This window comes from Anopheles marshallii, chromosome 2, assembly GCF_943734725.1.
Source record: "Anopheles marshallii chromosome 2, idAnoMarsDA_429_01, whole genome shotgun sequence".
Classification (NCBI taxonomy): Eukaryota; Metazoa; Arthropoda; class Insecta; order Diptera; family Culicidae; genus Anopheles; species Anopheles marshallii.
Window position 1 is genome coordinate 65,851,133 of NC_071326.1, and position 12,801 is coordinate 65,863,933.

The 12,801-nt window shown below is 44.1% G+C and overlaps 1 protein-coding gene across 1 annotated transcript in view; it reads right to left on the reverse strand.

Annotated features, from left to right (window-relative positions):
- Window positions 1–481: 481 nt before the first annotated feature.
- The window catches only part of LOC128709352 (pericentrin-like), a 33,225-nt gene continuing 20,905 nt past the window's right edge, over window positions 482–12,801 (reverse strand). Inside the window, exons 9-13 of the mRNA XM_053804350.1 lie at window positions 12,329–12,523; window positions 11,738–12,256; window positions 4,972–5,643; window positions 4,696–4,731; window positions 482–3,883 (exon numbers count right to left, since the gene is read on the reverse strand). Of these exons, the coding sequence (XP_053660325.1) occupies window positions 482–3,883; window positions 4,696–4,731; window positions 4,972–5,643; window positions 11,738–12,256; window positions 12,329–12,523 (4,824 nt within the window). The remainder of the gene's footprint in view (window positions 3,884–4,695; window positions 4,732–4,971; window positions 5,644–11,737; window positions 12,257–12,328; window positions 12,524–12,801) is intronic.

Genomic DNA, 12,801 nt, shown 5'->3' on the forward strand with positions numbered 1-12,801 from the left:
TTAAATCTATTACTCAACGACCATAATAACATGAATCAGACAACAATTGCACCAAACGGGGCCAGCATCTAAAACATTACACTTCTGGCGATATGCCACTTAAGTATTCAATCTAACATTCAATATACCTAACCTCACTCTTCGTATCGTTAAATTTGTATTTGTTTTCTTATTTCTTTGTGCTTATTTGCAAGAAATTCTAGTAATATGGCCGGATAGTGGACTATCGTTGTCAACAATTACAAATTTCTCTTGCTTTGCTATCGATTACATCTACCTATCGGTTAATATTTGGGGGAGATTAATACTTTTTGTACCAATTTATACCAACCGAACCGATGAACATTTAACCTGTTAAATCTTGTCCAATCTCGGGAAATGAGTTTGTTGGATGTGTGTGTGTGTGTGTTTTGTGCTGGCAGTTTAGTCAATCTAAATACTACGCGTCCACTGTGAATTTGGAGCATGTTTAACGTCAACACTATCGATTGCCTTGGGTATTCCGATTGTACTGCGGTTGTTGATGCGGTTGAGGATGCTGATGTTCGCGGAGCGTCTCGAGGACGTCCACGGACATGCGTAGCGAAGAGGTCGGCGATGCAACCGGTACGGCAAGTGTCCTCGCGAAGGCCCCACCACCGGACGAGACACCGAACACCTGCGGTGGTATCGGTTCGGCACGTTCCATCCGCACTATTCCACCAGTACCGCCACCTGCCGTCGCATACTCCACGAAATGTGAACCGGGCGACCGTGCCCAAACGTTCGTGCTGGCTGACTGCGAACGACGCGGGCTGAATGGTTGTGAGAAGATGGCCTTCGCGCAAACCCGCCGCCCGCCATGCCATTTACGGACGAGATACTTCATCCGTTCGATAGCCACGATCACCGTTACAATCGAACGGAACGACTTACGTCGCGGATGCGAGGAAGATTCGAGCGAGCGTGGTCCGCTAGCCAGGGCAAGCACTTCCAGCTGACCGGGCGGAAGTTGTGCGTTCAGTAGCGCAAGCGCTTTCGCTTCATTTTCCTCGTACGTGGTCAGTACGATCTGTAGGTAGCGCTTCTGGTGGACCAGTGCTTTCCGGTGGCTTTCCGAGCGCAGGTACTTTCCGAACAGATGGTTCGCCCGCTCTTCCAGATCCTCGCGCTGGTGATGGCCTCCTCCGCTGTTGTGCACGTTGTACCGCTCCAACTCCTGTATACGGTGCTGCAATGCGCGTCGTTCCTCCATCATGAAGCGTACCGTTTCTGCCTGCTGCTGATTTTCGCGTGCATTCGCTTCTAGCATGCGGTTCAGATCCTTCAGCTTGTTTAGGAACTCTTCCGGCACGATCTGTTGCTGACTTTGGTGCTGTGCATTTAGCGAATTTTCACGAGAAAGTGCTTCTGTCAGGTGCGCCTCTCGGACACGTCGTCGATCCACCTCGGAGCGTAGACTTTGCACTGTATCTCGCAGTTGGTTACGCTCAAATTCCACACTTTCCAGCCGAAGCTTAAGTTCCTGATATTCAAGCGAATTTTGACCGGAGGTTCGTTCCCGTCGTGCCGATCGAAGCGCTTCCGCTTCCTGCAACGCACCAATACGCTTTTCTAAGCTTTCGATCTCTTTGTGCGCTAGTTCCAATTTCTCCTGCTCGTGGTCTAACTCTAGCTCAAGTGATTCTTTTTCCTTCAGCACTCGATTCAACTCCTTCTTCACCTGTTCGCCGTGTTCGGTGCGCTCGGTGATTTCCCGTTCGAAACGCTCCCGTTCACGTTCCAGTACTCGCTGCAGGTCAGCGGTTCTTTCGCGTTCACGTGCGTTTTGTGCCGTCAAGAACTTTAGTTCGCTTTCGTAACGTGCCACCATTTCGGTTTCAAATTCGTTACTTCGGTTAAGGCGCCGCTGCGGAGATCCATCCTGGGGAGAACCTTTACCCTTCATCAGGAGGTAATTATCGAACGATTTTGTCCTCTGCAGTCCACCAACCATGCGCGACAAGCGTTCGTTTTTAGTTCGCTCCTCTTCCAGCATTCGCTGCAATGTACTCTCATTGCCCAAAGCTGCCTCCAACCGGATGCGCATCGCTTCGATGATTTCAGCATCCTGTTGCTGAATGTCGGCCGAGTTTTGCTTCTCACCTTCGAGCAGTTCCTGCATCTTTTTCCCTTTGTCGATCTCCAATTGCAATTTCTGCCTCAAATCGTCCAGGTCAGAAGGTTTCCGTGAGCCTGCCTTTCTACCCACTGTGCCGGACGTACCCTGGCGTTCTTCATCCGTGTTCATTTCATCGCTCTCGATCGCTTTCAGTATGCTCGAATCTAACTGAGCTGAATAGTTCAGCTCCTTTTCCAGCTGTTCTGCTATCTCCTCTACCGAGAACGGTTTTGGACTGGACGAATTATCGCTGCGTTGCAATTGCTGCTTTAATCGCTCCACTTCCGATTGCAATTGCGCATTTCGTTCCTGTTCCTCGCGCAGCTTACCGTTAAGCGTCACGTTTTTCTCCTGCATTTTCTCCTGAATGTTTGAGAGGGCCTCGTGGAGACTGTTGCCATCATCACCGATCTGTTGTATGATCATCTCTTTTTCCTTCAAGGCAGAGCGTAAGTCTTCCGTTTCATGCTGACAACCGCTCAGATCTATCCTTACCCGCTCGAGAGCCAGCATCTTCTCCGTGAGCAACAGCTTCGTTTCCTGCAACTCTTCCTCGAGTTTGGTACAGTTGTGCTTCAATGCCTGCACGTAAGATGAGTTCGAGCTGAGCGAATTATTACTGCGGGCAATTTCGTTCTTCAACCGATTTATGTCCTCCGTTAAGAAACGATTGTCCTCGTTCAGTATTTCGATCTCGTGCAGACGATCTTTGTAGTTGCCTTGCATTATTTTCAGTTCCGTCTCCTTCGCGTCCAGCGAACGTAGCTGTTCGAGATATTTCTCCTCATTTTTGCTATAATTTAGCAAGTCTTTTTCCAACTTCGACATCAGCTCATCCTTATGTCCGATAGTTTTGTTCAGGGATTCAACCTGCTGTCGCAGTGTGTCCACCTCCAACTTCTGCCGTTGTTGTTCAGCCCGCAGCACACTGGCTTCTTTCGTAACATCTTCCATTTCGATGCGTACCTTCTCGTACTTGGTGTTTACCTCGCATAATTCGGCTTCTTTCTGACGAACCTGCTCCAATGCCTCTCTCAACTCTGCATCTTTTCGCTGCATATCGTGCGCCTGCTGATCAAGCCGACAAAGCTCTTGTTTCACCTTTTCCACTTCGTCACGCAGCTCTTTCTTCTCTTGCATCAGATCTTCGTACAGCTTATTCCGAGCCGCAAGCTCAACCTGTAGATCCTCCATCTGTTCCACCTTCTGCTGTAGCTCGACTTTCAGGGCCTCTATCTGCTCGTTCTTTTCACTTACAACTTTATCTAGGCTTAATTTTAAAGACTCTATCTCACCTTCTAGGGTGGTCTGTGCCTGGTTCGGTGTGCTGGATTGAGCTTGATGTACCATAATGTCGTTATTATATTCCTCCTCCTCCACAATCTCCTCAATGACGGCCGGTTCTCGAACCAAAGTTCTCGGACCGTTCCCTGTTGTGTTGGCACCGAAAAACATCAACATTTGTGGTGCGGGTGGGGCTGACTGGCGATGTGTACCGAGCTGTGGCGATCCATCATCGACCAATGAAAAGTCTATTTGCCGTGGTACACACTCCGGAGTCGGTGCACTGCTGCACGTTTGATCCGGTATACGTGGCACAGCCGAACAAACGTCGTGGAAAAAGTTCGAACGCAGCGGGATGGAGTTGAGCATGGTCGAATCATGGCCACCACTCAGCATGTGACCTACCATCGGGACCGATGATTGTTTGGAATGGTTCGGAAGCAATGATAAGCCGGAATCCTATTGGTGAGAGACAAATAAACAAACAAGTATGCACATAACATGCGTACGAACCCATTAGTATCACATTATAATGTGTAATCATTATGATGATTGATTGACTACATTCTCCATTAAATCAGATGAAATTTTATCATAAAATACGTTAAATATTGTGAGGCAACTTCAAAACGGTGCGTTGTTAAATAATTAAAACGTTAACATGACATATTAAATTTTCTTAAAATGGGCGAGTCAATTCAAATATAGTGTTTAATATTTTAAAAAAGGTAATGCGTATGGATAAACTTCAATCTGTCAAAACGCTAATTGAAACTATAATAACATTAATTACGAAAAACATATCAAATATTTTCAAAACAAACTTGATGCCAACACTGAATATTCATTTATAAGCCATTATACAAATCATAAAAAGACTCTACTTAACCAAGATTTTACGTTCTCTTGCAATGTATTTCCACCTGTGCAAGTTTATTTGTTTGTTTGTTTTTTTTTTCTTTTACTCTTCGGTTTTACGTATCGGGCGGTAAACATTTTCCAAGTGCATATTTCAATTAAAAGCGACTGAGGTTCGAAAAGCTCAACAACTACTCAACTAACGATCTAATGGAGAAACTATCGGATTTCACATAGAGCTAAACAGCATTATGCACGGTGTCGATGGCAAACAACTGGACAACCAGAAATAGGAAAAGTTGGCTAGTTGAACGGACAACGACTGCGTCAGTAGTGGCCGTGTCCGAGGGAAATGTGTGAGAAAGCATAGCACAATCGCAATAAATATCGTCTCGCTCGGAAGCAAACGTAACCTTTATCGTCAGTACACAGAAGTCGGCCAGGAACATCTGCATTTGAAAGACGTCCGTACGAGGTAAAGGAAGGGGAAACAGACACAAAGATGTTGCACACATTAATACAAACACGCGAAAAACCAGTGATATGCGCGTTTTTTTCCAACGAAATAACAGACAAGATACAAAACAACTATACGTTAGTATAAACAACAAACAATCGGCACAATTCACACCGGAACAGCAACCAGTTAGCGTGTGTTATTGCCCTACTGGGTGCTCACTTTTACTCACCATTGGAATGCTGTGTACCGGCAGAATACCGCCCAGTGTGTTCTGTTCCGGCATCCTTCGCATCACCATGTCCGATTCATCACCATCGGTTATGGAAACGACATCGCTCAACGTTCGCCCACCGTCGTCATCTCTGGCCAAGGCACCATCATTGCGCTGATTGCCATCCGCCTTATCCGCCGCCATTTGCTGGTACTGTGCCAGTTTTTCTTTCAGCTGATCGATTTCCTCATTCTTGTCGGCGAGTATCGTCTCCATCAGGTCCGGCAGAGTTGCCTTGTTGATCATCTCATTCTTGATACGATCCTTCAGGATGCGGATCTCTTCCTCTTTCGCTTTCAGCTCAGCCTCCAGCCGCTGCTCGTGGTGGTTACGTTCCGTACCGTCCTGATTCATGGCCAGTTCCTTCTCCTGGCGCGCAATCGCCTGTTGACTGTTTTCAAGGAACTGTTTCAGGTTGGCAATCTGCTTGTCGCGCGTTTGAAGCGTTTCCTTCAGATTATGCAGCTCGTTTTGCAGATCGTGTACCTTCACCGTAAGCTGAGAGGTGCCTTGTCGATGCAGTTCTTCGGCACGTAATCGCTGCTCGTCTAGCTTCGTCTGGAGCGATGAGATCTTCAAGGATTGTTCGGACATTTTCTCTTGCAGTACATCCCGCTCGTGTTGAAGTTCCTTCATTGTAAATAAAAAAAAAGATAAAATTAGTTGATTATTTCATTAATAACAGTTATGAAAACATTTAAACAAATGTGCCAACAGTTGTTTAATATTTTATAAACCCTTACGATGCGTTTAACAACTCTTCGTTTCAGTAATCGTCTAAGGCAATAAGTAATCCTCTGTAGACTTCACATTCACCAAAGAGTTATGTGTTCTGGTATTTCCCTTCCTCCTTGTTAGTGTATCACCGACGAGAACGAACAATCAGTCAACTCATACGAACCATGGCATAAACCAAATCCCAATACGCAATGCACTGATGCCCCGAAGAGCGGAAGGAAAATAAAAGAGCTGCGCACCATTCAGTGGCAAATAGACACTCCACCACGACACAACAGTTGACGGTATGGCGATACGTATCGTTTGATTATGAAATAGCGATATGATGCTTCGTCGTTCGCTTACATTCGACAACCTAGACTCCGTTCGGTAGCAAGATTTAAATTCTACCTTGTTGCGCCGGTTAGCAATGGAAACAGCTCGTCTGTGCATTTTGATCCGCAAATAACGAATGTAAACTGATCAGAAGCTTTCTGCCGGTACACGTTCAGCGAGAAATGTCGTAGGTCATTGTGGCACAAATATCCCCGCGTAACGAATACGACAGGGCGAAACTCTGCATTCAGAATTCGGACGGCTTCACACGGCAAGTTATTGCCGAATGACAAAGATGTGTCGGCATGGCGTAATACCTTCACCAACATGGCGTAATACCTTCACCTTTCAAAGTTCAAACATGATTTTGGAAAAATTCTGTCAAAACAGAAGCAAACGTGCATTTTCATTCCTTATCAGTCTATTATATTTCACCAGGATATAACATTTCATACGCAAACATATACTTTTTTTAGCTGAATCTTTAATCAGATGATAAGTAATGAGTTGCTTTAGCGCCGGGAACACTTCGTGGGTAACAGTTTGGTAAAAACTTAGTCAAAAATATTTAATTGTAAATGTCAAAAATTGTAATTTTACTTATCCTAATTTGATCAAATTTGGGATAAAATTATAATAGACAAGCTTTAAAAAAAATATTTTTTATCAAAATTCGAACAAAATCAAGAAAAAATAAAATTTTGTATGGAGAAAATTAATTTTTGTTCCCCAGATATCACGGGTTCTGAAGATGGCCAAACGAAAGTAATGTCCTAACACTTCATTTTTGGGTTATTTCTAGAAGGACTGATTAAGATTTCGTACCCCTGTGATGAAATGGGTTAAATAAGCTGTAATACGTGTAAATTTAAATCTCATTTAATTCTCATTCCTTGTCCAAGATGCCACCAAGTTTCGTTGTTTTTTATGAGACATAAAATTTGCAGTTGATAACTAACTTTAATACAATTTCAGCTTTTTTATCGTGTTTTTTTTATATCAACACGATCTTAATCGAATGTATAATCACATTTACCATCACTTTGTTCTTGCATATTTGCATGAGTTATCCGGAGGATACTGCTCAACCTTTGACCTATCGCTCAGTTACCATATCGAAATTCAAATACCTTAATCTTAATTACTACAGTCCTTTAAGCAATGGTACCTCCGCGCCCGTCGGCACCATTCATCACAAACCGTCTAAAAATATTACCAATTCATTTCCAGCTAACCGTTATCAAAAATCACCTGGTTTAAAGAGGCTACAAAGGAAGATTGGCGTGATTTTCAACGCACAAAAAAGGTGAAGCTGCGCTGAACCCCAGTTACCGTCCCTGTTGTTGGCATACTAATTGGATTGACTGAGCCAGGGGGAGAACGAAGCGAAAGCATTGCGTCGTTATCATTAACTTTGCGTCCGCATTATCACCACTTGCCACACTCCGCCCGTGATTGCTGTTATTCCTTGATTTTCGCAAAAGCGAATCGTTTCACTGTTGCGTTCCGTTGCCCGCCGCACATACTTACTCCAAAAGGCTCCACCAGGCCGACCTTCTTAAAACCAGCACCGTTCACCGTCGTCAGTATGCCACTGTCTCCGCTGCTGCTGTTATTGCCGCTGCCACTACCCGGACTGATGCTGCCGGTCGGAAACATCGAACCGCCACCAACCGACACCAACCGACGCACGAAATAAGATACTCCAGCACCGACGGGAGGGTGCTATTTTTAACGCGGCAACAACACTCCACTGAACTGTACCGAATATCTTTATGTACAATTCACCACGAAAGCATAAGCAGTGTTGGGCCAAGTCTAGTCGCTTTCGTTCTTCGTTTCGGGGCACTGTTCGCTTCGCTTTATGCTGTCCAGTACCATGTACACCATGACAACATCCGCTTTCATTCAACAAAAATCGTCTGCCCGGACAAAATAAAACCTACGATGATGAGGAGCATCCTTCCGCGACAACTTGGTGCCTCGTGCAATTTTCTATGCACAGATTATTATTCGCCGCGTTTCGCTCGACACTTCGCACTTATCAGATTCTTTTTTCTACCATTTATAAATCCGGTTATGTTTCTCTATTGAGCGTATTTCAAATTCCATTGTTAAAGTTTCTTAGTCCCATTTCGTCCTAACAATCAGTTGCATCGTTTATTTTACAACATCTTCAACCTTTTTCTTATGTTCCATTCTGTGCGGTACCAATCGGAAATGTTTCGCATCCTGACATTTTGTACATCAATATCCGGATGTCAATGTCATTATGCGCCTGGTCCCCGGACGGCATCGAATCTCGAATAACTAATGCCGGAATGTGATTGGACACGTGATTTGCATTTCACATTGCTACAAAAACCAAATGGCACAAAAAATACCAATGGGCGCCTTATTCAGTAAATCTCTTCACCAGTCAACGGGGTACGACCAAACGGAACTTTTTCACCCACCCCCCTCATACTTGGCTGCTTGCAATGCGTACCGACCCAGGACACTGTTGTCATCTTCAGGTGTGCTGAATAAGGACAAAACCGAGCTTCTTTCACTCAATCACAAACAAACACACTTACACGGAGCGGTGATCAGTTGGTCGGTAATAATTATTTTTTCTAGTTTTGAAAGTAATTAGTATACTTCAATAAAAGTTTCTAATATAATATGAGGTTTCGGTCACATGTTGATGATGAATGTGGAGGATTTCATATTGGGAATTATGTATGGATGCAAAACAAACGCATTCTGTTAGCAATGAACTTTAATGCTAATAACAGTACTCTTAGCTCTAGTGTCAACAACCGCCTACCCGAGTAAGTTTGGTAATTTTATTCTGAAATGTCTTACGTTTCGGAAGACGAACGGACTTGAAGTTCATGTGATGCCCTACAAAATATGGTTTTCGCCATTTCTCAGTGCATCTAAACCAATACTAGTGCATCCAATACATCCAAACGAGCTTCCGAAGTTCCTCTTGAAAGTTTACCCACATTCAACGAAATATTTCACAATATATAAAAAAAAATCTAAATTATTCGAAAAATAAAAATTATTCGAATGGAAAAATGATAGAATTGTAAGTAAACTTTTAATAACTTGTAAAAAAACAAACAACTCTACTGTTTGATTCCGAAATTTCCAGAACTTTTCCCATATTTTACATATTACATTTAAATATAAAACCTAATTAAATCATCCAAGAAATTTAAAACTATTCTCAAATCTCGCATGATTTGATTTCAAATAATGTATCCTCTGATTCTCATTCTGCACTACCGGAAGCCAACAGAACGTTCTTCGAATTTCCAATACAGTCCCCGATGAATAAAGAAATCTAGCCATCAACGTCAACCATCACTGTACCACTGCATCGTTAACGGTTCTGAGATGATTCCCTTACTGCAAAGTATAATTTAGGTTAGTTCCAGCAACGGGCGAACCCCGTCTGGATGCGATCACTATCAACAAACACACAGAGAAACAAAGAACCGTGGTGTAAACACAGATGCAGCATAGCCGAGCTAATGCAGCCACCGAACGCTACCGTCAACGGTAGCCGAATCATGTACACCAACCCCCAGCTCTAAATTGTGACACACATTTTTTGGTAAGCTAGAAAAGGATGGAACAACAACGATATGTATAGAGTAAATAATGGTCGGGTGAGATGATCCGTGAGGAATTACACAGGAAACGCTCGATCTTCCCGGTTTGGGGTGTATAAAGTTGGCACCCCAGCAGCATTTTATGAGCGGGTACTAATAAAAGTAAGTCTTCCCAATCCCCCTCAAACTTTAGTCGACGAGATCTCGGCATAAATGCACTCAAAACTACCAACAACAAAAAATACACATTCACGCACGTCATCACTACAAAATGGGATCTCGAAGTTTTACCCAACGATACAGCCAAAACAGCTAAATGCGCACAGGATAAGGGGGCATATGCGCTGTATGACGCTGTGCATGACATGGCAGTCGGAAATAATCGCTCATCATTTGCGTACACGTACATCATTCAGCAGCATCCATACACATGCTCGAGTATATTGCACACTATTAATAACCCGTGAAAGGCCACCCGAAAGAGCAACAAGATCGAGACAACTGTTCACCGCCGGCAGACAACTGGCAACACTGGAACGGCTAGTGCTGCTGATCGGTAACATACAATTTATCATTAACAGATGCCTACAGCGCAGTAGTATTTAACAGTTTCTTCTCGTTTCACTCGGCACTTTGATTGATCGTGTAATGTTAAACTGGAAACACAACCGCACGCGTGACAAGAAAATATCGATACACACGGAAAAGTCTTCCGGCGGCACCAATGAAATACCGACTGAGCGGACACTCTTGTTGGAGATACGGCAGAACTCATGGTTGCTGCTGACTTCAAATCGCGGGCGTAAACTGGGGGCGGCTGCGCAATGTAAAACTTAAATTAAACAAGAGAGAGTGAGCGAACAGCGGAGAGAACTACCCCACCAAAAGTGTTCTAATGTTGCGCGGTCACATAGAACCGGACGATTTTACTTTCTCTTTCACTTCATTCCGACGATCATAAAGACATCGTGTCCGGATACACAGCCGACAAATTACGATCCCCATGTGTAAGTGTGTTTGAGGAGTCAATTCATTTGACAATGTGCGTGTGAATATATGTATAAATTAATATCATCTGATGGCCACACACCAGAAAATCAACAACAATAATTCTCCATTAGGATGTGTTTGATTTCCTATCCTCTTATTGCAAACTGATCCTTGTTAATTCTGAACGACTGATGTCACATAACATTCCACACGTAGGCAAATACACAGATGTAGAACATTTCGTAAAAACCCAAACCAAGCGTAGCTATTAGTTTATTCGGTCCCGGCCACGGGACTATGTTTGGGTGATCACGGTGAGTGTGACATTGACCGGACTTTGTCTTGGCCGCACAGTAGGAGATGTTATTTCGTTAATGTCTGTCACCCAGCGGGACAGTGAAGTTATACTCTTGACACTGCGAACTGAACGCAAAAAATACCGTGTTTCAACCGTCGCCACTCGTTTCGCGGACGCATCACATTTCCATGGGCAACACTCGGTTTTAAATGTTTATTTCCATACGGACCAGACAGTACGGAGGCCGAAAGCGAAGTAGATCGGTTCCTACTGAACGGCTATAAATATCATTATTCAAGGTCCGGTTTCCGATCGAAACCGCAGCGTAGGTAACCGTTGATCCTCGATATCCTAGTGACTACTTAGTAATTCACGTGGGTATTCAAAACAGAAGTATTAACGCGCGACAGGGTGTACGACCACAAAACGAGTTTTAGTGGCGTGAGATTCACTACATCACTCATCACACACTTCTAACAGCATTACCGTTAGATCAATGTATGAAACAGGAGAATACAATGCCTTTTTTTCATTTGAAATGGTTTCCGCTTTTTGGCACGCAATATTATCCAATTCCATCACGATCTAGAAATTGTTTTGCATACTTCTAGAGCATTTAGAGAAACGTAGCCAGTCGTCTGACATCTCTATACAAGTGAATAACTCACGTAAAGAAATCTCTCGTATTGCAAAGTAAAGCAAAACCTATTTCATCATTTTTTTCAATGATTATTCCCATCAATGTAATAATGATAGAAAGGCTAAATCTGCCACTTACCGCATAACCACTCCTGATGTTGCTAATCTGCATCTCAAGATCGTTGATGCGCTTGATAGCAACATCCTCGACACGCGAGTGCCGATGCAGCTTATCGAATATTCGTTGCACTTCATCCACCGGCAAGGGTGTTACTTTGGGCTTATCATCACTCGGTGAACCAGCTTCCCCATCGCCAGCAGACGTCCCTTTCCTCTGCCGATGCAGTGGACTATCCTGATTTACGGACACATCTTCCGAAGGGCTACTGCATCCGAGCGATGCACCAGAGGTGGAATGAAGCGTTTCCAAGTTTTTCGTTTTGCGCTCGAGTGTTTCCTCGATATCGCGTAACTGGACGGTGAGCGCCTCCAGCACGATGCTCTGCTCTGTCGACGGCTGTCGGTGCCGCAATTCTTCCTCCAGCTTGGCAATCTTTTCGTCGTACCCGCGACCGGCCAAATCCGTCTTCACGCTTTCCATCTCTTGATGGAGCGATTCGTTTTGCTGACTCTGCACATCGATGTACTTCTCGAGCTCCTGAAATGATACCGAGACAAAATTGGTCATTACATGGCACCACTCTCTCCCTTACAGTACTGCGCCACTCACCTTAGCCTTTGTCTCCAATACATGTTCATTGATTGTCTTGCTTTCGATCTGAGTTTCCAGCTCGGAGATTATTTCTCGCAGCGTGAAACCTTTATCGATTGAATCCTTCAGGTCGGTTTCCATCTTTCGCAACCGATCGTCCCGGTCGGCGATCTGCGTCGTTAGTTCCTTCACCTGCTGTTCCATCGATTCCAGCTGTTGGCAACAATTGCAATGTACCCGCGCGTACAGGGCATACACGCGATGTGATTATTACTGTTTATGTGTTGTTTTTATTTCTTTTTCACTCCTTTCCTGTTCGGAAAATTATGTTCGTTTACTTTCTTTTCCGTCCCTTTCGAATCACCAACTTTCAACTTTAAACGACTCTTCACCGATGATTGGCTCATCGCTTTCGAACTAACTTCTACGTAATGTGGCACTACGGTTGGTGTTTGTACATGAAGACATCGAAGGAGGTTTAAAAAAGCCCT